Below are 26,343 nucleotides of genomic sequence, written 5' to 3'. Positions count from 1 at the left end.
CAAAATTCCAGAAGAATTTGTATTGGGTTGACTAAAAAGTTCATTCAGGTTTTTCCATAATATCTTGTGTGTGTGTGCGTGTTACTGCAAATGGACAAGAACAGCCAATCCAAACTTGAAAACAAAACTGGAAGATTTATCCTATCTAACAGCAACCCTTATTATATAGCTGTAGTAATTAAGATCAGTCTTTCTCCAAAGAAAGTGACCAATGGAATGGAACAGAGTTTGGCAAACTCTTCTGTAAAGGGCCAGATGCTAAAATTTTAGCCTTTGCAGGAGTCATACAGTCTCTGTCTCATATTCTGTTTTTAAGCAACCTTTTAAAAATATACAACTATTCTCAGTTTGAAAGCTATACAAAAATGAGCCATATGTCAATCCCTGGAATAGAATAAGGTCCAGAAACCAACCAAAACATATACAGACACTGTGTGATCAGGTGGTATTATTAAGCAGTAGAAAAAGTACAGATTTTTCCCTGAATATTGCCAGGCCAATTCATATCCATATGGGGAAAAAAATTAACCTTGATCCTATACTACATGTAAAAATAATCAATTACAGGTGAATTCTAGGTTTAATTGTCAATGACAAAACAATAAAGTATTTGGAAAATAATAAAGGAGAATATCTTCATGACCTTGTAGTAGAAAAAAAAAGTTCTACAATAATATCTAAAGTATTAACTTTATAAAAGAAAAGATTGATGATCTGGGATCTTCCTGACGCAGGAAGTGAATTCAAGTCTCCTGCATTGCAGGCAGATTCTTTACCATCTGAGTCATCAGGGAAGCCCTAACCATAAAAGAAAAGATTGATAAATCAGACTAAATTAAGAACTTCCCTTTATCAGAATTACTAATAAGAACTTCCCTTTATCAGAATTACTAATAAGAAGTTGAAAGGCAAGTCACAGCAGAATATCTGCTAAACACAAAACTAAGAAAGTCTTCATCAAAAATATTTGAAGGTTCCAGAGTTGGACTGTGAAGAAAGCGGAGAGCCGAAGAATTGATGCTTCTGAACTGTGGTGCTGGAGAAGACTCTTGAGAGTCCCTTGGACTGCAAGGAGATCCAACCAGTCCATTCTAAAGGAGATCAATCCTGGGTGTTCATTGGAAGGACTGATGCTAAAGCTGAAACTCCAATACTTTGGCCACCTCATGCGACGAGCCGACTCACTGGAAAAGAGTCTGATGCTGGGAAGGATTGGGGGCAGGAGGAGAAGGGGACGACAGAGGATGAGATGGCTGGATGGCATCACCGACTCAATGGACATGAGTTTGAGTGAACTCCGGGAGTTGGTGATGGACAGGGAGGCCTGGCGTGCTGTGATTCATGGGGTCTCAAAGAGTCGGACACGACTGAACGACTGAACTGAACTGAACAAATTATTTAAAAGGACTGATAGCTATAACCAAATAAACGGTAATCAACTTCATCAGTGTCAAGAAACTTTAACCCAAATTCCACACCACCACACACTCACTAAAATGAATAAAATTAAAATGACAAATGTCAAGTGTTAGTAAAGATATGGAGAAACTAGAATTCTCATACCCTGCTGATGGATGTGTGAACTGGTATAATCACTTTGGAAATGATTATAGTGTTAGCCATACCTACCAAAGGTGTGCATACCTATGTGCATACAATGGTTCATACCTATGATTCAGTAATGCCATTCCTAGATATACATACCCACCAGAAATGAGTACATACATGCACAAAGTACATGTAATAAGATGGCTCATAGTTGTACTGCTTGAAACAGCTGAACATTGGAAACAAATCTAAATATACACTAACAATAGACTGAATAACTGAATTGAATACGTTCTTTTTGTTTTAAATCAACTTTCTTATGACTTAACATAAAATGTACCCATTTAACAGTTCGTGAAAACAAAGATCATGGCATCTGGTCCCATCACTTCATGGGAAATAGATGGGGAAACAGTGGAAACAGTGTCAGACTTTATTTTTTTGGGCTCCAAAATCACTGCAGATGCTGATTGCAGCCATGAAATTAAAAGATGCTTACTCCTTGGAAGGAAAGTTATGACCAACCTAGATAGAATATTAAAACGCAGAGACATTACTTTGCCAACCAAGGTCCGTCTAGTCAAGGCAATGGTTTTTCCCGTGGTCATGTATGGATGTGAGAGTTGGACTGTGAAGAAAGCTGATCGCTGAAGAATTGATGCTTTTGAACTGTGGTGTTGGAGAAGACTCCTAAGAGTCCCTTGGACTGCAAGGAGATCCAACCAGTCCATTCTAAAGGAGATCAATCCTGGGTGTTCATTGGAAGGACTGATGCTAAAGCTGAAACTCCAATACTTTGGCCACCTCATGCAACAAGTTGACTCACTGGAAAAGACTCTGATGCTAGGAAAGGTTAGGGGCGGGAGGAGAAGGGGACGACAGAGAATGAGATGGCTGGATGGCATCACCGACTCTGTGGACATGAGTTTGAGTGAACTCTGGGAGTTGGTGATGGACAGGGAGGCCTGGCGTGCTGTTATTCATGGGGTCGCGGAGAGTCGGACACGACTGAGCGACTGAACTGAACTGAACTGACTGAAGCTTTTACAAATGTACACACCCATGCAACCACCACCACAATCAAGATCTAGAATCTTTCCATCATGCCAAAAACTTCCCTTGTGCCCCTTTCCAGTCAATTCAGGCAACCACAGATTTGTGTAGATTTGTCTTTCCTAGAGTTTCACATAAATGGAATTAGACAGTGTGTACTCTTTTGTGTTTGCCTTCTTCATTAATCAAAATAAAGCTTCATAGGAAAAGCATGAAAAACCAAAGTAGATAAATGAGATTTCACCAAAAGTTAAAATTGTGTGCATCCAAGGACATTATCAAGAAAATAAAAAGACAACCTACAGAATGAGAGAAGATATATATAAATCATATATTGCCAATGGAAATTTAAAAATGGTGCAGGTGGTATGAAAAACAGTTCAGTAGATCCTCAAAATGTTAAACAAATAATTACCACATGACCCAGCAATTCCACTCCTACATATATACCTCAAATAATTAAAAAGAGGAATGTAAGCAAATACTTGCACATGTATGTTTACAGCACTAATCACAACAATCTAAAGGCATCTTCCTAGTGGCTCAGACTGTAAAGAATCTGCCTGCAACGCAGGAAACCAGGGTTCAATCCCTGAGTCTGGAAGATCCTCTGGAGAAAGAAATGGCAACCCACTCCAGTATTCTTGGCTGGAGAATTATGAATAGAGGAGCCTGGTAGGCTACAGTCCATGTGATCACAAAGAGTTGGACAGGACTGAGCAACTAACACTTTCACTTTCAAAGGCAGAAACGGCTCAAATGAATGGATAAACAAACTGTGGTATGTACAAACAACATACCATTGTTCATCCATAAAAAGGAATGAAGTATTGATATATGTGACACATGTACAAACCTTGAAAACATTAACACTAAAGTGGAGGAAGCCACACGAAAAAGATTACCCATGTATGATTCCACCTATATGAAATATTTTGAATAGGTTAAGTTCCTCGGGGACAGAAAGTAGATTGGTGGTTGCCCAGGACCAGGGCGAAGGGAGAACAGTGAATGACTGCCTACTGGACATGGGTTTCTTTTTGCAGTGATGGAATATTCTAGAACTAGATAGAGGGGGCAGATACACATTGTACACACACCTTTTAATTCTGTGCTAAATGTCACTGAATTGTTCACTTTAAAATGGTGAACTTTATATTAGGTGAATTTCACCTCAAGAAAAGAAATGTTTTTGAGATTGACCCCTGATGCCATGTGTAGTCCACAAGCAGATATACTACAATTTAGTCACCCATTCATATGCTGTTTACTATTTTGGTCAGCTCAATCCAGTGTTTTATTTAATATGAAAAACCAACTATGAACAATTCTGTACAAGTATTTTTGCAGGCATGTTTCATTTATCTTGGGTAAATACCTCTAAGTACTCATTTCACGCACACACACACACACACAAAACAAAACAAAGTGTTATCTGTCATTATGTAACTAAATCAAACATGAAAACCAATTGCAGACATTAAAGTAATGATGCTTTATCCTTAAGCCCAGCAGATTTAAGCCAACAGTACATGTTTAATTATAAAAACAAAGAAGAAACTAAAGAACAAGTCTGAAAGGAATGTTAACCAAATTTTATCTGAAAGTTGAATCAGTGATTTTTTTTTTTTTTAATACTGCTTGACTTTCAAGGGAACAGAACCCTCTTTATTACACATTTTTAAGAATGAGTTAAGAAAGAGCTTTCTGAGAAGCTGGGGTGGGAATTGAGAGAAAACTCTAGAATCAGACTGTTCAGTTCTATCACTTGCTATGTAGACACTTTGTGCCTCAATTTCCTCATTTTAAAAATGGAGGTGTCAATGTATGGCAAAACCCACCACAATACTGTAATTAGCCTCCAATTAAAATAAGTGAATTAATTTTTTTTAACATGGAGGTGATAATATCCATCTCAGAAAGTTGTGATGATTAAATGAGTTAACCACACAGTGTCTTAGAACAGTAACTGGCACATTATAAGTTAGCTGCTGTTGCTGCCACCTCCACCCTGTTACCACCACCATCATCATCACCCCCACCATTATCATCACCCCATCACTGTCTTCATCATCACCATCATCACCATGAACATTATCATCATCAATTCTACTTTGTAAAATATTTTCAAGACACCTTAAGACTTATGTTCAACTGAATAGCACTAGAAGTTAATAAAAGTAGGTAACTAATAAGTATATTTACCAAGTTAGTAGTATATTTACTATATGTTAATATGGACTTCCCTGATAGCTCAGTTGGTAAAGAACTAATATACCACATATTAGTATATTTACTAAGCTATATTTAGTATAACTACCAGAGGAATTCAAAACAATTAACTGTCAATACAATTAAAAATGGATCCAAAGAGGTTCAGTTAATGCTCCCTTTCAATGATACGAGATGAGTGAACCCCACTCAGTATTTCTACATTTCTAAAGTAACAAGAACACAATCCTGACACCCTACCACCATGCCACAGACCATAGATCTAAGCATAATAAGAATTTCTTCTTCTAACCAATTTTCAGGTCCATATTTTAGTGTTCTATTATCCTGAGGGAATAGGTTTTCAGTCTATTAATGGAAATCAATGGCATAAGATATACTCAATCTTCTCAGCTCTTCAGAATTTAGCTCTTCATTAAAGTGAAGAACATCTGCTCTCTAAACATAGTGAGTGCTGTTCATTAAATGATGAACTAGGCCAATTATATTTCTCTCTGGGGGAATTTGGAATTATTATGACAAGAGAGGAAGGAAGGAAGGAGATGGTTAACGTGTACTTTCTACAGCAGTCAGCACTTGAGACAATCATGTATAATCAAAACTATCTGTAAACATTATTTAAATCATCCTATAAATAAGAGTTTGGGCTTCTGGAAGATCATATTTCAAGATTTTGTTTTTGATACTCTGGTTTTAGTTGCTTTCCAGGTCCTACTTCTGGTGTCTGGCACATTTGGGTATCCTATGCTGTTTAACTTTGAATTTGGAGATGCCCTATTTGTTTTTTAGAATTAACACATCTTCCCAAGGTGGCTTAGGCATGGGGAGGGTTCTATTTCTTGCCACTAAAATATCCTTCATTAGAAAACTCTAACATAGTCTATAGAGTTGTTTAGTCAGAAGTGACAGGAATCACAAAACACAAATTTGTACTACTGAGAAAGTTTACAGAATCCCCAGATATCTTTTTTCCTACCATTAACATGCTTGAATATAAAATTTAATGCCAAAGTAGAAATCCAACAGTTACTGAAGCATCCAAAAAAATGAGATACAAATTTTAGAATCTTGGAAATGTCCCTACACCTAAGCTGAGTCAGAATTTTTCTCAGAGAACAAGTTAAAAGAGAAATAATGGTAATTACAAACCTTCAATTATTCTTATTTTGACTATTTATGAAGTTATGATGTAAGGGACAACAGGATGTCAGCAAGATAGCAATTATTATTATCACCAAAAAATATTTTTCTACCTCAATGGCCTTTTTCTTGTATATAGCATCTGTATTATAGTGCAGAAAACTAACCAACAAGAATGAAAAATCTTAAAAATCCAGAGAGTATACATATATATAAGATATGAGAAATATAACTGAATGTAAAACTTGGGTAAAGGGAATAATCAGAAAGTTAAGTGGCAAAAAGAGACTCCACTAAATTGCCAAAAGGAAAAGAACAACGAAATAGAACCTTTCAACTGTTGCACAGAATTCTGGCAACCTAGCAGGATCTCTTAGGAGCTTGAATAAAATTCTGGGAATTCTTTTCTCTCCAGTGATTCTAGGCACTGACTCGGATCACTGCACTGGAGGCTGGGATTCTAGTTCATTAAATAAAATTCATAGAAAAGGATTTTGTAATCTCAATACTCTTGAAAGTAAGTCTGAAAAGGAAATGAGACTATAAAATGAATATTGAAACATTCAGCTGAAACAGATTATACAAGCTGTCTGTCTCCAAACAGGTTGTATTTTTAAAACAGGTCTATAAATAACTGTTCTCAAGTCAGAGAAATTTTTTCACCGAGAATATGTTCTGACAGACCATCCAATCAGTTTATTTGAAATGGTACTATCAGTACTAACTGTAAGTTCAGTAAGCCCCTGTATACCAGCCTGTGACCCCCCCACTGCCAACGGGATGACAAAAGCAAGCCTGGCCCTGGGCAGCAAAAGGACACAGAGCACCAGGAACTCTGTAAACCATTCAGCTTTCCAGGTCCACTGCCAGCCGGCTATTCACTCCAGGAACAAGGAGCGGTTGCTTCGGTAAGGTCTCTCTGGAGCCTCTGAACTTGGCGTTTCCTTGACCTTCTTGTGAATTCTTTGTCCTTAAGTGTTCACAAATATGGAACATTTGTTTTCAACTTTTTCAATTCAGAGATATTTCACAGAATTAATTTCCTAATGCAGTAAATATATCCGGTATTTATCTACTAATTCTTGACAGTACATAAGTCAAACAATTGAAGTCAACAGAACAGTTTCAAAAAGATGGACTTCAGAGTTATACAAGCCTGATTTGGAAGTCGAGCTGTCACTTAGCTGTGTGATCCTAGGCAAGTTACTTTATAGCTTTTTCACCCTCAGTTTCCTCATCTACAAAAGGGGAATATTGTCTTATACCTCAAAGCATTATAGCGAAGCTTAAATGGGATAATAGCATGTATTATGATTCCTAGAATAAAGTCTTTGATCATATATTAATTTCTACCAACCTCCAAAATTTTTTTAAAAATCAAGCAGTTCTCCAACTATCTTACAAACATACCTAGATGATTGCTTTAGGTATTCTCATAACTTTCCATATTCTTCTACTTAGGAAGAAAACATACAGATGTTCCGGACTTTATAAATAATCTTAATTTGACAGATCTTGCTTTGCAGGAGATACGGTGCTTGAATTTATATCTCTCTTATTTTAAAAATCTTAGCTATGTTGTGTTTAATTCTTTTATTAGCATTTTAGGGCTTCCCTTATAGCTTAGATGGTAAAGCATCTGCCTGCAATGCAGGAGAAAACGGTTCAATCCCTGTGTCGGGAAGATCCCCAGGAGAAGGAAATGGCTACCCACTCCAGTATTCTTGCCTGAAGAATTCCATGGACAGGGGAGCTGGCAGGGTACAGTCCACAGGGTCGCAGAGTCAGATATGACTGAGCGACTAACACACGTATTAGTCTTTTAAATTGTTAACCAAGCTTATAATTATTATCTCTCTCCATATTTCAATTATTTACATTCTTTTATTTTTAAACTATTATCTCTTTTAGTTATTAATATACTGACTCTGTATTTTCTTAAACTGTAACATTTTTCTTACGTATGTTTATTCCCTCACTGACAGCATACAATGCCAATAGAATAGTCAGATAATTTAATCTCAAACTACAGTGGTAACTTTCAGATCAAATCTCAGTTATGAGGGATAATAATCATTAAAGATCACTGGATATGTGGTCTTGAATATCCATTCTCCTAATAATCTTAAGTTTTGTCACCAGATCAAGCTGGACTGTTGGGGAACTGTACTCTTGGGGGCCACTGTTTTAGTGTTCATCCCTATAACCTGAGGTTTTTCAACCTTGGCACTATTAAATTTTGGGCCAGATAATTCTTTGGAGTTGGGGTCTTTCGGGTACATTGGAGGATTCTCACCAGCATCTCTGACCTTTCCCGACTGCGTGCCAGTGGCACACCCTCTCCTCCACCCCAACTGTGACAACCAAAAATGTCTACTGATGTTGCCATGTATCCCCTGGGGAGAAAATCTGTCCCCAGTTGAGAAGTTTTTTAGACCAAACTGGACCACGGGCTTTTGAAATCAACTTACACTGAGGAATCTGTTTAAAAATATTCATATAAAAGGATGGTATTGCAGATGTTACCTGCCACATTATCTTTGTATCCATTATGAGGAACCATAGGAGAAATTTGTCTCAGACTTCAGTGCAAACCAGATGCTGTTTTCTTATGGACAACATGAATCCTTGTGCTTAGTCACTCAGCCATGTCCAACTCTGCGACGCCATGGACTGTAACCCGCCAGGCTCCTCTGTTCATGGAATTCTCCAGGCCAGAATACTGGAATGGGTTGCTATGCCCTCCTCCGGGGGATCTTCCCAACTCAGGGATGGAACCTAGGTCTCCCGCATCGCAGACAGTAATTGTGAATCCTCAGCTAATCCTTAAATAAGAATCCTTCCTTCTTTCCCTCTTTTTTTCCCCCCCACTGGGAAAGCTCAAAAGCGAATTTACAGCCTGTCTTTGATAACAGTGTAGGATCTACAGCACACATTCATGTAGACTAAACCTCCTGAGTGTCAGTTTAATTCATCTTTTCCCCCATGAAAAGATGGGGCTTTTCTCATAGCTCAGTTAGTCAAGAATCTGCCTGCAATGCAGGAGAGTCCAGTTCGATTCCTGGGTCGGGAAGATCCACTGGAGAAGGGATAGGCTACCCACTCCAGTATTCTGGCCTGGAGAATTCCATGGACTGTATAGTCCAAGGGGTCATAAAGAATAGTACACGACTGAGCCACTTTTCACTCTCCCCCATGAATGTTTTAATCTCATTTTTATCTTAGTATAATATGTGCATGTGAACACAAATTCTTTTTTCAATGAGATTAAATATAAATTAATAAATAAAACAGTATTTAAACTATACATTTTCCCAGCAGACGACACCCTTTAGTCTCCCTTGTTCATGCCAGTACAAATCTTCAGCTGGATCTGTATCTTCCAAGTTTCCCCTTATAAATGTTTTATTCTCTCCAGTCAAAGTATATAATGAAACCTGCTCACTTCAGTGAACAGATATGTCAGAAATATAATCATCTGCAGAGTACAGTTTTATAACCAAGCCCTTCTACATTTATTAGCAGTATATCTCTCCCAGTAGAAACTAGAACACGCGAGGCGTTAAACTCTAGGTGCAGTGTGTCCAGTAAGGAACCCAGGCATTAGCACATCAATCCATATGGTGACGGGAAGACAGAGCAGCCACGTCTTTCTCATGCTGATGCTGGTCTTGTCAGTTTTGCCTTCCGCCACTGAGGCCAAGTAACATTTGGAATCCATCCTGAGCCCTGGAGCATGACAGACGGTGACACAGGAGTGGCCCATCTTGCACAACGGTGATAACTATGAAGGGTCCTACCTCACCCTGCACACTCAGATTATTTTTCATAGTGCTCAAAGAAACCATTTTCCTCTCACTTGAACCCTGAACGTAACACCTCAAATCAGAGATGCTATTACAAAGGTGTATCAACTGGGGAGAGGATGAACACTGTATGGCCTATTCAGGCAGGGGAAAACCACTCAGGAAAAAAAGAAAAAGTAGTACTATTAGTAGCTACACGTACAATATGGTGAATCTCAAAAATACTATGACAAGGTGTGGGATGTATTAGGAGACTGGGATTGGCATACATATGCTGCTATGCATAAAGTAGGTAACTAATGAGAACCTACTGTATAGCATTACAGCACCTACTGTGGTGACCTAAATGGGAAGGAAATCCAAGAGGGGATGTGTGTATACATGTGGCTGATTCTCTTTGCTATACAGCAGAAATGAACACAACACTGTAAAGCGACTATACTCTTATTGAAAAAAAAAAAAACACCATGCCAAGTGAAAGAGAAAAAAAGAGTATACATTGTATTTTCTGTTTATAAGAAATTTTGGAAGATGCAAAACTCATCTATCGTGACGTACAGCAGATCAGTGGTTGTCTGGGGCCAGCAGTGTTGACGGCACAGCGGCACAAGGGAACTTTACAGATGACGGAAAGGTTCTTTTCAGAATTACACCTTGATTGGACTGGTGGTTTCCCAAGTGATGTATTTATTAAAACAAAACCTTAAGTAAACAATACATTTAATTGGTGCAAATAGGTATTCTTGCTAAAAAGGCATCACTTCAAACAAAAGATAAAAAAACATCGGACAAAACCAAACTGAAGAACACTGTACAAAAAAGCCAAAGTTTCAAGGCCAAGGATTTTAAGAAAGACTGAGAAGCTGTCACAGACTACAAGAATCAAGGGGTCGTGAAAAGTGAATGCAATATGAAATCTGGGAACAGAAAAGGGGCAAAATCCAAATAAATTCTACAATTTAGAGAGAGGAGTGTCATACCAATACTAACATCTTGATTTTTGTACCATAGTTATATTTTTAATGTTGGGGGAAGTTGAAAGAAAGAGAATACAAAAAAGCTCGTCACTATTTTCACAAGTTTTTAAACACCTAAAATTATCTAGAAATAAGTTTTTTAAATAGGTGCATTTTATTGTATATAAATTTTAAGTCATTAAAGTTCATACAAAATTAAAACAAAAATAAAAATGGCAGTTTTTACGAAATAACCCTATCCCCAGGCTGATTTTCCTTTCAAGCCCATTAAATATGTTTAAATCAAGAATAACTAGAAAGATCAAAATATTTCTCAATATTTGAACCAATAAATCTAGTAGATAAAATCACACCAAATCACTAAATTTATAAGATTACTAATTGCATAAAAAAAAACTCAGAATTACTTTCCTTAGAACCATGATACGTTCCCCTACATAACAGTAATATATAATTGACAATAAAATCATCACACATTCAGATCATGGTGACACAAGGGAATCCACAAAATTTTGAAGACTACAATAAAAATGTTTCATTTCTATGACTCTCACATCTAGAGACTCTTTTATACATGGACTCTAAAACCTATATCATCTCATTGAATGTTACTTAAAGAATGGTAGGACATAAGTAGAAAAACTATCAGAGAAAAATTAAAACTTTAATAAACATACCTCCTCTGTTGCCATTTTCTTCATCCTACAAAACAAAAAATATAAATTCATGTGAATACATGTTTAAAACCAGTAAAATCACAGCAAGGCTCAACTAAACTCAAACTGCTCTCCTGAAAATGTGCCAATTACAGTCTCACTAACAATGCCTTTGGCCAGAAGGATGAAGCTGTCATGCATGGAGATGGAAAAGCTTCAGGTAAAGCCAATTTAAGGAGGACAACAGAAGTTCAGTTTCTGACATACTGAGTGTAAGCTGTCTAAAACAGACATCCAAGGAGAGCTGTCAGAAGCGGGCAACTGTGTGGATAAAGCTAGTACCTGGAAGAAAGGGCTAGGTTGGTTCATCACTTATGTACTAAATCCTAAAAAATGTGACTTTTAAGGCAATTACAGCACTCAGAACTATCTTTGGATAAATTGGTTCCAAATTGCTATATCTTTAAAACTCTGAGCTTTATCTACTTGGTTGTGTTCATTGCTACCATGCTGTCTTGCTGCCATGTTGTCTACCTCTAGCTGGGAAATTAGAAAAGCAATTTTGAAAACCTAGCATAAAAATACATTTATTCAAATATTTGTTGAGTATCATATGAAAAGCAGTGCACTATGTACAATGTACTATGGAAAGAAAAACAGACATTTAGTGAAGGGCTGATAATTTGTTATGTAATTTTTGACCTTTATTTTGGCTGCCCAAATACGTAATTTCTTTCCCCTGGTTACAAGCTCTGTTCTGAGACTGTTCTGGCAACAAGGTTGCCAGCTACGTAACATAATAAAGACACTGTTGTATTAATGGTACATTTTCTGAAAGCTCTACAATATTAATTTTTATACACTCCTTTGAAGTGGATGAACAAGTTTTCAAATTGAAAAGATTTCAATAAATATTTTCCATGTAAAAGTTATAAGACTGAGACCTATTTGCAAGAACATCTGTGTTAAATAACAGCATTAATCATTGAGGTTTAATAAGTAATTACTGTCTGCCAATTTCTGTGCTGTTATACATGTATTATATCACTTAATCAACCCATCAACCCATGAGGAAGGTGCTGTCACTGTCTGTTAAGAGATTCATTCAAGGACACAAAGCTGACAAAGAGCAGAGATAGGACTCAAACCCAGACTCCTTTGACTCCAAAGACTGTGTTGCTAAAATTTCTAGAAATTTCTAGAAAATTTCCAACAATAACAATGCATTTAAAAACCTATGTCTGGTAAAATTATCTTTGAAAATCTGTACTCTATATCATCACGATCTAATACTCTTCTTCAAAACAAAACCAAAAGACAAAAACAAGATTCAGTCTTAATATGTAATTAAAGCAAGGGACTCTATTACTCTCTTATGTGACCTAGTATCTAAGTTATACTACTTAAGGCATTTTTTAAGGTAAAGTAGATGTTTAGGGAATCCAGTTCACCTGTTTTATACATTTTAGGAACACCAATCTGGTCAGTTTAAATTCCAAAGGTAGCAATAATTCATAATTCTTAAAAATTCTTTGGTAGTTTTAAAAGTTTATCTTATAAGATATTTTCCAAGAAAAATATAGTTTAAAAAGTGTGTTGTCTTCAGAAGCAATATGACTCTATGTTATAAAAGCCAGACCTAGATTCATAGATATTTAGATTTAGAAGAGACTTTCAAATCTTCTCGTACAATTCCCTTGAATTAGAATGGAAATCTAGAGTCCAAAGGAAGTTAAGTGTCTTGGTCAAAGTCCCCCAAGTCTTCTGGATGTCATTATCTCCATTATACTGTTGTGCAATAGTTAAGCACCAGGCATTCACGTTGGCAAAATTCAAATCCTAGGTCCACCACTTACTCATTACATGACTCAGATCAGTCTCCACATCTGTCATACGGGGCTAATAATAAAGTGAGATAACGCTCATAAAGAATAATAAAGAATACAGAACAAGTGCTCAGCATGTCAGCTGCCATTACAGTGATTCCGTTTGCCTTTTATTAGATCATGTTGCTGTATGTTGAAGCCTATTGGTGTAATTCTCTCCAGTGAGAAGCTGTGTTTTTAAATTCTGACTTGCCATCATATTACATATATGAAAGTTAAGTATGAATCTAATTCCAATAACTCTACAACTATCCAAATATTTTAATGAACTATTTCCTCTGCATGCTCTGCCCAGAAAACTTATCCCCTTTCTAGATATTAGGAAAAGCAGAATGAAGTTTAGAATTAGAAGTGCTAGTAAAAAAAGATTCATAGTTCAAAATTAGTAAGATCTTTTAGAGGAGATTAAAGTTTTGTTCTAGAAGATAGGACTATATCTAAAAGATGGGAAAGAATATAATAAAAACGCAAACAGACTGGGTTGGCCAAAAAGTCTGTTCGAGTTTTTCCATAACATCTTATGGAAAAACCCAAATGAAATTTTTGACCAACCTAATAACACTTAATCCTTAAAAGACAGAAGGCAGGATGAGAGGAAGACAAGGAGACAGCAACTGCCTTGTGTTCTACTTTAATTACTTCTCTTACCTTAAATGAAAATTGAATCGCAGACTCTGGGGGATAAACAATAAAATGCCTCAGTGTAAAACCAAAGCCTTGAGATGTTCTTTTCAACATAACTGTTTTGGGACCTGGCCAGGAGAACATTTCATCTTCGGAAGGTGATACAGTTTCACTTTGTTCTTTTCCATCTTTACTTTTTGATACCTAAAAGGAAAAGACATTTAAATGTTAACGATATAGCACAATATATTTCATCGTTTGGGGAAATATTATGTGTAAAAATAAAATAACTGCGTGCAGAGGGGAACTGATTGGAGAAAAAGAACCGTATTCTGATGCATGAACTATACGTGGCATAAAAAATCACACAAATGATCAAAAACTCAATTTTTTCCGAGAAAGGGATGCTATGAAAAGTTAATCAGAAGCAAGAAAGAACTCTTGAAAGTGAGACATACAATGACAGGTTAAAATTTTAAATACAATATCCAAGGCTAGATAAGCAGCACGGTTTGTGGAGACAGAACTGACACATCCAGAATAACCCCAGCAGGAGAACTGAATAAATGATAAAAATTCATACTATGGACTCTTAAGGTCATTAAAAATGATGGCAATAATAAGAAAAATGAGTTGTGGCTGGGGATATTTATTATACACAGAATTTTAAAAAGACGTCACAAAAAAATTTAAATGCAATAGAAAACACAAAGAAAATCTCAGGGCATTAAGGATTAAGAAACAGAAACCAAGAAAAAAACATGAAACTGTTGCTGAGTAAGAACCCTAAATGTGTTGTCAGTCCAATGGCAGCAAAGGACATTAGAAAATAAGAGACCAGGCTTCAGGTTCTAAGCATAAATTCAGTATCCACATAAATAATCCTTCCCAAACCCTGGCTTTCCGGTTGTGTGCTTTCCTCTCCCCCCACTCTTGGCTTTTATCTGGTCAGTTGTAAAAGCCCTCCACAATCTCAAATCAAAGAGCCCAACCCTTCATCCCTCTCATACGTCAACCCTTACAAATTCTTCCATCTGAGGCTGACCCTGCTGCCCCTTCCCAGCCCCTCACCGCCCCATGGCCCCATGTCTCCCTTAAACCAGCTTCAGTTCACTCTTCTGTCATCTCTCACCTCCTCAAAGTCATCTGAGAAAACCTCAGTTCAGTCGCTCAGTCGTGTCCGACTCTCTGCGACCCCATGAATCACAGTACACCAGGCCTTCCTGTCCATCACCAACTCCCGGAGTGCACTCAAACTCATGTCCATCGAGTCGGTGATGCCATCCAGCCATCTCATTCTCTGTCGTCCCCTTCTCCTCCTGCCCCCAATCCCTCCCAGCATCAGAGTCTTTTCCAGTGAGTCAACTCTTAGCATGAGGTGACCAAAGTATTGGAGTTTCAGCTTTAGCATCAGTCCTTCCAATGAACACCCAGGACTGATCTCCCTTAGAATGGACTGGCTGGATCTAAACCTGCATAAATCAACATTGCCTGCTCTGCACCTGCACCCGTGCAGTTGAACACGGGTAGACAAACACAGAAAATTAAGCCGACTGCTTTCCCTCTAAGTTCATGATCACTAAGCTCACATGAGCCTTCCGCGTTGGCATCCATTTCTCTGCAATCCATTCATCCAATGACGATTCCATACCTTCTCCCCTGCCCTCACTTGGCGCTGATGACCCTGCTTTGAGTCCTCTGTCGCCTTCCACATCTCCCCACCTATTTACCTCTGTCCCACGTTCTCCTGCCTCCTTCCTGTGACAATCGCTGCACTCCCCACTGCTCTAAGGTCCCACCACCTAACGGAGAAGATCCCAGTCCCTCTTCCCAGACAAAGACATGGTCCCACCCATTCTTCCCTTCCTGTCTTATGTCACGCTTTCTCCTTATGAGCTCATTCCCATGGCACGTGTGTACATTTTTGTAAGTTCTTTTATCTTCAAAGGACAACAAAAGTCCTCTCTGACCAGTCTTCTCCAGCTTCCACTTTGTTTTTCTACCTTTAGAGCAAGACCCCTTGGAAGTTATCTATGAATGTTATCTCCAATTCTTTTTCTCCCATTTGTCTCTTAAGTCCCCTTAAATCAGGCTGTGGCCTCCCTATATCCCTGAAACTGCTCTTTCATCAAAGCCCTGAAGGCTTCTACATCGTTATAATGAACGGTCAGTTCTTAGCTCTTGTCTTTGGTGACCGATAGTTGGTGCAGGGATTACTTCCTGCTGGAAAAATTTCTCCACGTGACTTTCCACACTGAATTTCCTCCTAATTCCCAGGCTCCCTCTTCTCAGTTTCCTCTGCTAACTCTTCAATGGCTCAACTTCTGAATTAAGGAATATAAGGAATCAACCTTGAATATTCATTGGAAGGACTGATGCTGAAGCTGAAACTCCAATACTTCGGCCACCTGATGCGAAGAACTGACTCACTGGAAAAGACCCTGAGGCTGGGAAAGATTGAAGGCAGGAGGAGAAGGGGACGACAGAGGATGAGATGGTTGGATGGCATCACCGACTCAATGGACATGAGGTTGAGCAAGCTCCAGGAGGTGGTGAAGGACAGGGAAGCCTGATGTGATGCAGTCCATCGGGTTGCAAAGAGTTGGACATGACTTAGCAACTGAACAACAAAAGGGCTCTGCCCATGGACCTTTCTACCTCTACTCTGGCTTTTGGTGATATCCTCAATTTTTATCTCTAGCCTAGACATCTCCCCCGTCCAATAGGTATCTCAAACCTAATATGTCTACCTGGCTGTTAAGATTTTGTATGAAATTACTAGTTCATCACAGCAGTTGTGAAATGTCACCTTTATCAAATAACAAATACTTGAATATGCTTGATTCTACTACATTTTTAATTCATTTCACTGGTGAATCTTATCTATTCCTCTACAACGATATACCTTACATGAAGATATTCAAATTAAAAAAAAAAAAAAGTTCCTGGAAGCCATTTTTCAGTTCAGTTCAGTTCAGTTCAGTCGCTCAGTCGTGTCCGACTCTCCGCGACCCCATGAATCACAGCACGCCAGGCCTCCCTGTCCATCACCAACTCCCGGAGTACACTCAAACTCATGTCCACAGAGTCGGTGATGCCATCCAGCCATCTCATTCTCTGTCGTCCCCTTCTCCTCCCGCCCCCAGCCTTTCCCAGCATCAGAGCCATTTTTCAAGAGACTTCTAAATCCTAAATATTTTCATCATAAGTCAATATTTTGGCTGTTACTAGTTAGGAAGAAAGAAAATGAAGTCGCTCAGTCATGTCTGACTCCTTGGGACCTCAAGGAGTGTAGCTTACCAGGCAAGAGTACTGGAGTGGGTTGCCATTTCCTTCTCCAGGGGATCTTCCCAACCCAGGGATCAAACCTGGGTCTCCTGCATTGCAGGCAGATGCTTTACCTTCTGAGCCACCAGGGAAGCCCCATTACTAGTTAACTATTCATCAGTTTCATTTATTTTTCCATTTGGCAAGACACTAGATAGTGGCATTCCCCAAACCTGCAGCAGGGGAGACTGGATCAAATCCTATTCAATGGAATGCAAGAATTATAAAATAAAAAAATGAAAAGTAGTTCTACACACTGTCTGTGTGTTCTCAGTTGCTTAGTAATATCCAATTCTTTGCAATTCCATGTACTGTAGCCCACCAGGCTCCTTTGTCCATGGAATTTTCCAGGCAAGAACACTGGAGTAGGTGACCATTTTTTTCTCCAGGGGATCTTCCCAACCCAGGGATCAAACCTGAGTCTCTTGCATTGGCAGGTGGATTCTTTATCACTGAGCCACCTAGGAAGCCCTTTTATACACTGACAATAGGCAACTGGAAATTGAAATTTCAAAAGTAATATTTTTAAAAAATTTTATTTTTAATTGGGGGATAATTGTTTTACAGAGTTGTGTTGGTTTCTGCCATATAATGTGAATCGGCCTAAAAATAACATTTAAAATACAAAATACTTAGGGATAAATATGAGAAAAGATTTGTCAGACCTGTAAACTGTAATTCCAAAACTGACAGATGTAAAGAAGATCTATTAAATAAATGGAGAGATATGCCATGCTCACAGTTTAGAAGACTCAGTATTATTATACTGTAAATGCTCCTGAAATTCATCTATAGATTGAAAGAAATCCCAATCAAAACCCCAGGAGATTTTTGTGTATAAGCTGATAAACTAAAATTCACTTTGAAATTAAAAGGACCTAAACAACCAAAACAACTCTGAAGAAGCAGAACAAAACTGGAGGACTTACAATACAGGACTTTATTTAAAGCTACAGTAATCAAGATTCTGAGCCACTGATGGAGACTTTGCACATTTGAAACTCATTTATCATAAATGCATTTTACCTTATTCCCCCTTCTAAGACTTGGAAATTTTGAGGGGGAGGGGGAATAACAGCAAACACCAACATGGGGAACTCCAGCTGAGTCTCAGTTGCAAAAGTGATCACATAATCCGGTAGAATTTGTAGCAGGAAAGTTTTTATTCTAGGCTTAATTATCCAAAGAGTTTAGTTAAGCTTTAGCTTGTGACTGAATCCTCCTTTTGAGAGCCAAAGGAGAAAACTATTTTATCTTTGTATTTAAGTTCATTCCCTCCGTATCTGTCTCTCTCTCTCAAGTTTGTATTCTCGAGTGCATTTGGTATTATTTTTTTCTTTTATCACTGTGATAGGTGTGTGGTGGTATCTTGGTGTGGGAATATTTGCATTTCCCTGATGGCCCATGATGAACACCTTTTCAAGTGCTCAGCTGCCATCTCCTTATGTAATTTTAAAGCCCAAAAGAATCTCAAATATGATAGATATAAGTGAATCGTTTTCTGTTACATGAGGAAACTGAGGCCCAGTTTAGCTAAGTGCTGTATGTAAGATTTTTGTAGGCTAATTCACAGTAAGAATTAAAATCATAGTTCCTGAATCTGAAGCTAGAGTGTTTCTCCTGTGTCACACTGTGTTTGTGCTTAGTCACTCAACAGTTCTTTGCAAACCCATGGACTGTATCCTGCCAGGCTCCTCTCTCCATGGGATTCTCCAGGCAGGAATATTGGAGTGAGTTGCCATGCCCTCCTCCAGGGAAATGTTCCCGACCCAGGGATCAAGTCCAGGTCTCCTCATTGCAGGCGAATTCTTTACCATCTGAGCCACCAAGGAACTTTTCATCATTTTTTCTATTGTGTAATCGGCATAGATTTTCCCCCCTGGTAGCGCTTTGATCTAATTTATTGCTTTTGTTTTTTTGCAGGACTCTAATTTTACAACTTTAAACAGTTTACATGCATTAAATTTATTTCTAGTGTATGATTATGACTTGGGCCTCAAAGCTCCCAAACATATTCAAGCTTCCTTTTTCCCCTGAACCATATAGACAAGGCTCTAGGAACCTGGTGTCATACTTCAAGTTGCTGCATGGAGCCTGCTGTGTCTCATTCTACTGAGTTCTTTACAAAATGGAGAAAATGGGATAAAGAGTAAGCAACTTCATTTTTGCTCTCTGCAGACGAAGTTTTTTTTTTTTAATGTCACAAAGGTCTGTTGTCTCAATTATTTCACCCTCCCAAGAACATCACATTGAATCCTCTGCAGTCTCCTTACCTTTTCCCTACAAGGGAGAGGGGAGGGTTACCATTCTTCCTACATAAAGAGAGAAGATGAAAAGAAACACACACATGTGCCTTCCTCACTCTTTCTCCTCCTTACCCGCAGAGACTTTTGATCTGCTGGATTTTATAACAAGGGCAAACTGCAGGAACACAGCGAAGGACACAGCAGTCAGATTCCTCCACTTGAGAGGACCCTTCAGACGCTATCTCTCTACACGTGTCGCGGCTCCCACCACGAGCAGCAATTTGTGTACTAATAGCCTCAGAGTGTAAGAAGCCTAGAAGTGGACGGAATCATAGCGGTCACATGCCTGTGAACGAAGAACTGTCATCCGATTCCCTTAGAAGACTTCATAACAAGGTCGCTTGACTGAATAATAACTCAAGGTTAAAAGAAACCAAAACAAAACATAAAAACTAGATATAACAACTAGACAAAGCAAAGATGAGTGAGAGAGAAAGTATTGGGGGACACGCTAATCATATAACATTAAAGGTAATAATAACCTCACAGAAGGGAATGCACACAGGTATGACAGCGCCTTTGGGGATAATGGAAATGTTCTCAAAGATTATAAAGAAAGTTTCACTACTGTATAAATTTACTACAAACCACTGAGATGTACACTTACAATGGGTGACTTATTATGGTATGTAAATTACACTTCAACAAAGATGCTTCAAAAGAAAAACTGGCATAGGTAAAAAGTACAAAGTCTAAATGTGTGCCGGAGGTGAAAGATGTAAGGCTGTCATGAAAGCAAACACAAGTGAGTTAAGAAAGAATCCCTGTACACACAGTAACTATAGAAGCCCTCAACTATCTTTTGTAATTACTTGTAATTTAAATAGAATGGGGATAGCTTCCTAGTATATTCCAGGAATCATTCACAATAAAGAATAAGAAAGTATTGCATTACATTCATTCTATAAGATCCTAATACTGATTCCATCATATACCTAAGATTATAAGCCCTACTCCTATGGGTTATTGAAAATGCTTTGCCAGTTTTTAAAAAATTTTACCACTGATAATATTAGTAGTACCAGTTACTTAAAGTAAGATTTTTCTTCGTTATTTTAGGGCCAGACTTATTCACAGTGATGCAACCCCTTTTTAAGATGACACCTGCTTCCATGTTGCTGTAAATGGCATTATTTTGTTCTTTTTACACCTGAGGAGTATTCCATTGTATCTATGTATTGCATCTTCAGGGGCTTCCCAGATAGCTCAGTGGTGAAGAATGTGCCTGCAACACAGGAGACCCAGGTTCAATTCCTGGGTCAGGAAGATCCCCTGGAGAATGGAATGGCTACCTACTCCAGTATTCTTGCCTGGAGAATTCCAAGGATAGAGGAGCCTGGTGGGTTACAGTCAAAGGGGTCCTTTTTTTTTTTTTTTTTGGAGTGGACAGAGGACCCTGGCAGGCTACAGTCTACAGTGCCACACAGAGTCGGACACAACTCAAGTGACTTGGCCTGCACACATATGCTAAGTATACATGACAACTCTGGGCTTGGAGTTTCTCTTGATGGAGGAAGTCTCTTTCTTAGCCAGGGTGATAACAATTGAAAACACTTTGATATTTATTATCCAGATGCACCCAGATATATTTTTCCAGTAATTAATTCTAGTTTTCAATAGATATTTTAATATTTAAGTGATAAAAGATGACGACCAAAGAAATTTTAACACTCTCAGGAACTGAAGTTGAAAAATCTAGAGAATTTGCTTTCACTGCTGAGGGTCTGGGTTCAGTACCTGGTCAGGGCCCTAAGATCCCACAGCCACGCAGAGCAGCCAAAAAACAGAAAAAGAAAAAAAGAGAAAAATCTAGATGCTTGGATTTAAGTTTTAAAATACTACTCAATTTTTTTTTTACAACCTAATTTTTAAGTTCATTATTGGACATTCATTTATAATATCTTTCATCTTGGTTGACTGTCAAAATGGGTCCTTTCTCCTGCTTTTCTGTATGGTTTCATTATAGATTGTTTTGAATTGGCTGATATTTTCCTGTGATTTCCTTCTCTATTCAGCATTCTGGTTTTTAATATAATTTTTAACTAGACAGTACTCTTCCTTCTTCTCTCTCTAAGATTTACTTTCAGATACCATCATGTTGAAGACATGAGTTCTTTATTCTGCAATTTTAGAACTTCACTCTCACAGAAGATGGCTATGTTAAAACCTGAAGTAAATGAAAAAAATTAAAAAGAGTGGTGTGAACTGTTTATAAATAGCTTAGTTTTGACTACCACTATGACTTTGAAACATTATTTCTAATTTACTTCTGACACCTTATGTGAGTAAAAGTTGCTTAGTCTGTCAGACTCTTTGCGACCTCTTGGACTATGCAGTCCATGGAATTCTCCAGGCCAGAATATTGGAGTGGGTAGCTGTTTCCTTCTCCAGGGGATCTTCCCAACCAGGGATCGGACCCAGGTCTCCCGCATTGCAGGCAGATTCTTTACTGTCTGAGCCACCAGAGAAGCTCAAGAATACTGGAGTGGGTAGTCTATCCCTTCTCCAGAAGATCTTCCCGACCCAGGATTTGAAACGTGGTCTCCTGCACTGCAGGCGGATTCTTGGCTGAGAATACTGAGTCAAGTATATTCCCAGCTGAGCTTCCAGGGAATTTGTCAATATTACCAGTCTCACAAAATGGTAAAAATCAGAATGTACTTCTCCTCACAGATTACCCATTTCCTGGGCATTTTCTCATAGTGGTCTTACTAGTAGTGATGGTGGGATCAGATTACACTTACTTTTGTCCCTTGGACCTTCTGTGACCAACAATAAACATTTTTGTAATATTAAAGGAAAGTCTGAGCTTGTTTCCTAAAATAGAGAAAGCATTTTCAAGATGATACCTTAATGGTATCATCACGTGTCATCTGGCATTTGTATAACTTTCCATATCATTTGAAAGAATTCCTCTTTATTACTGATTCCAGAAGCAAACAAAGATGACTGAATCTAACTGGCATGCTTGCTGCATTTATCCTTTCATCTTTAATAGCTTCTGACATTACTTCCTAATTCTGTTATCAAAAATATTCACTAAAGTAAAGGAGGCTGGGGAAGATGATTAGCTATTTACCAGGAAAAAGAAGAAAAGGGTTGATGAACAGCTAGCCAATCTCTGCTGTGGTTCATTGATTTTCACTGATACATAAGATTTCATCATGAATGTGCCACTTTTTATCTATTATCCTCTAAATGGAAATAGGGTTTTCCCATTTTGCTCTTAGCAAAAAAGAAAAGAAAAAAACCAAGTTGCTAAGAACATCTCCTGTTCATAAAAATATCTTTTACACCATAGTTTCTTAAGGTATTTACATAGTAGTTACCTGTTTATTTTTTACGGTATTTACCTATGTTTACATAGTATTTAGATGGTTTCTTTAAGGTATTTAGCTGGTATTGGATAGATGTTTATAGTTTAATGACAGATGGTAGCTTAACATAGTAAGTTTCAAACATGTAATTCAGAAACCTGACCTAGACCATGACACCATGACCACCATCAGTCACTACTCGCCATCTAGCCCATCACTCCTCTCTATCAAAGGGGCAAGTGGACTAGAACTACCTGCCCTTTGCACGTGCAGACTGTCAACATACCACTCTCAAAGTTTCACATATGTTCCTCTAGTGCTATCCTAAGGAAAAAAAAAAAATCTCTCATTTATTTAAAAACGTTTATACACTGCAGCGCTGTTTCCTAAAGAAGAGAAAGCCTACACTCTATGTAGGGGGAGTATTTCCACTTTAAGATACATCACCAGCCCTATACCAAAACCTCTCTAATGATTAACTAGCATTAACTATGAAGATGAAAGTTCAACTGGCACCCAGCAAGCAGGCACAGGGTATGCTCCACGTGTTACGTCAGTATTGCCATACTGAACTACCATGATGGCGCTGACTGGCATCTATTTACGTCTTTTTAAAATGAAGTTCAAAAAAAAATAAAGTGACTTCCCCATAGTTGTAAAACATATAACTCCAATTCTAGAGCTCTCTAAAAAAATAACTCTCTACCCAAAAAGGTCAAGAACTCAACTCAATCTGATTCCAATAAAATTTTTACTTACTTTTCCAGGACTATGCTTTTCAGAAAAAGAGTGTTTGCTGAACCTTACAACTTTAACGACTTCTAAACAATATTATATTAAAAAAAAAAAAGTTTCTCAATCCACTGACTAGCAAATAAAACTAAGCACACACTGAACTAACTCAACTATTTATTTCAATACATTAATCTCTTTACATTACATGGCAGACTTAAATCCACATAGGAGAATCCGTACAGAAGAGTGGCCTACTGTATACCTCAAGTATTTGTTTTTAATGAAGCGTTCAGTTCAGTTCAGTTCAGTCGCTCAGTCGTGTCCGACCTTATAACTTAAATATTTTTAGAAACAACAATTCCAAACTAAGTTCCTATCAAAAACAAAACTTCCAGAAGTTTATCAGTTTGATTGCTGAACATCTTCTAAACATATTAGAAATGAGTCTGTAACAAATGACTACTGCTATTTGGATGGCGAAAACTATTTAAATCTGCTTTGCTGCTACTGCTGCTAAGTCACTTCAGTTGTGTCCGACTCTGTGTGACCCCACAGACGGCAGTCCACCAGGCTCCCCCGTCCCTGGGATTCTCCAGGCAAGAACACTGGAGTGGGTTGCCATTTCCTTCTCCAATGTGTGAAAGTGAAAGTGAAGTCGCTCAGTCATGTCTGACTTGTAGCGACTCCATGGACTGCAGCCCACCAGGCTCCTCCGTCCATGGGATTTTCTAGGCAAGAGTACTGGAGTGGCTTGCCATTGCCTTCTCTTTACATATACCTTTTTCTCTTTCCTTTGATAAAGGAGTATAGAATAGAATGACTAAGTGAAATATACATCTAAAATGAAAAAAAAAATCTAAAAATGTAATTTTAGCTGCTCAAGTACTTCCCCAAAAAACTATGTAGTGGCATTATATTAATATTTAATGTTCTTGCTTAATTGTTTTTTCCTTGCCAATGCTTTAATAAATATTAAACTTCTACAGGTAAGAAGGGAGCTAATTATATAATACAAAGAAATAAATAAGCCATTAAATACATATTTAAAAGTACAGTAGTGGTCAACCACATTCAGCACACACCCAAAATAATAACTTAGGATTATATCACTACAGATATTTATAGCCTCATACAATTTACACTAGGTCAAGCACCTTGCCCCTGCTCTCAAAGCCTAATTAGCTATACGGAACATTTATAATCTATTTCTAAGCATGTCTACCAGAATTGGGGGACATAATTTTATCTACTTTCCTCATTTGCTGCTAACTCACCAGAAAGTTATTTGCTAACCATAAAAAATGTAATGACAAAATGACCATTTAGTACAACAACAACAAAAAAACCTTCTTTTTCAAATTTAATACCATACTGATAGAAGTCTTCCTAAATTATTAAACCTAAAATCTCATTTCATGCCAAAAGATTTTCAAATTATAAAGGAAAGGTATTAAATTTCCAAAATATTTTTCTGCAAAGGACTTCTGAAGGAATTACTTACTAACCTAAAGTTTAGTTAAGTCTCTCATTAACAATATTCTCTACTAGCAGGAAAGGACACTGAAGAAAAGATATTATTTTAAACTCAATCAGGAAAAACCGTGAGAATCCTCATACCCTTCTACTGGGAGTACTTCTTTCTGTAAATCCTCTTGACAACATTTATCAAGAGACTTAAATTTTATACCTTTTAATCTAATAACTAATAAAATAATAAGAGGGTGAAGATTCATTTTACAAAATGTTCAGCCTAAGTTATAATAAACTCAACTCAGAAATTATTTCAAAGTCCAACAACAGCAAAAAAAAAAAAAGGAAGAGTTACGTAAATTATGATACAGCTGAAATATGAAAAAAAATTAATGACATGGGGAAATGCCCAAAATATAATATTGAGAGGGAGAGTAGGTTAAAATGTCACAGTTTGACAAAGTGTTTTAGTCTCTCCTTCTCTCATACACACACACACAGAGTTTGGAATAAGGGGCCAGGGTCCTTTTTTTTTTAGACAATTCATCAATTTTTATAAGGAACCCGTGTGAATAGTAACTTTTCATATCAGCCTGCATCGCTGTGCATCATTGTGTATCACACAAGCTGCATTTTGAACACTTTGTCTGTGTTAATGGAATAATCCAATCTTTTCTTGGTACCAAAGTGTCGTACAGCAGAAATCACCAACCAGTGCCTTGCAATACTCAGAGACAGTCTCCCAGGGCCTGTATCTCACAGAGCCCCTGTAGCAAAGGGTATACCCTACCATCTTCTAATTACTTGTTTATACATTTATATTTTCAATCTTAGTTTCCTGCGGACACAGAGAATAATGTCTTAATTCAGTGTCCATCACAAATTTTGACAAAAAAAAGGACTCAAAAAAAAAAAAAGAAATCTACATGAATTAAACGAGTAAAGTTGACATAAAACACGGACAATGAAAAACAAAACGATTGTTTTAAAACTCTGAGTTTGAGTGAACTCTGGGAGTTGGTGATGGACAGGGAGGCCTGGCGTGCTGTGATTCATGGGGTCGCAGAGAGTCGGACACGACTGGGCGACTGAACTGAACTGAAGTACTTCCCCATTTTTCTCATTAGAGACAGTAAGGGCATATAGCTCCATTTCACATCAAATAGAGAGTGAAACAGACAGAGGCTCAAATACAGATGTCTATTTTTACACATATTTTCTTGTAAAGAGTCTCTGTGACCAGATAATAGGGTTATTTTCAGAAGC

At 37.8% G+C, this 26,343-nt stretch overlaps 1 protein-coding gene across 2 annotated transcripts in view; it reads right to left on the bottom strand.

The window, feature by feature from the left end:
* ARHGAP21 (Rho GTPase activating protein 21) overlaps nucleotides 1-26,343 on the bottom strand; it is a 131,088-nt gene that overhangs the window by 63,709 nt on the left and 41,036 nt on the right. For both annotated transcript variants that reach the window (XM_055428462.2, XM_055428463.2), the window contains exons 2-3: nucleotides 13,947-14,126; nucleotides 11,434-11,458 (exon numbers count right to left, since the gene is read on the bottom strand). In XM_055428462.2, coding sequence (XP_055284437.2) covers nucleotides 11,434-11,458; nucleotides 13,947-14,126 — 205 coding nt within the window. The remainder of the gene's footprint in view (nucleotides 1-11,433; nucleotides 11,459-13,946; nucleotides 14,127-26,343) is intronic.

The sequence above is a fragment of the Moschus berezovskii genome, chromosome 15 (genome assembly GCF_049115385.1).
Source record: "Moschus berezovskii isolate FMDL1 chromosome 15, NW_MosBer_1.0, whole genome shotgun sequence".
NCBI lineage: Eukaryota > Metazoa > Chordata > Mammalia > Artiodactyla > Moschidae > Moschus > Moschus berezovskii.
This window is presented reverse-complemented; position numbering and strand designations above follow the sequence as displayed.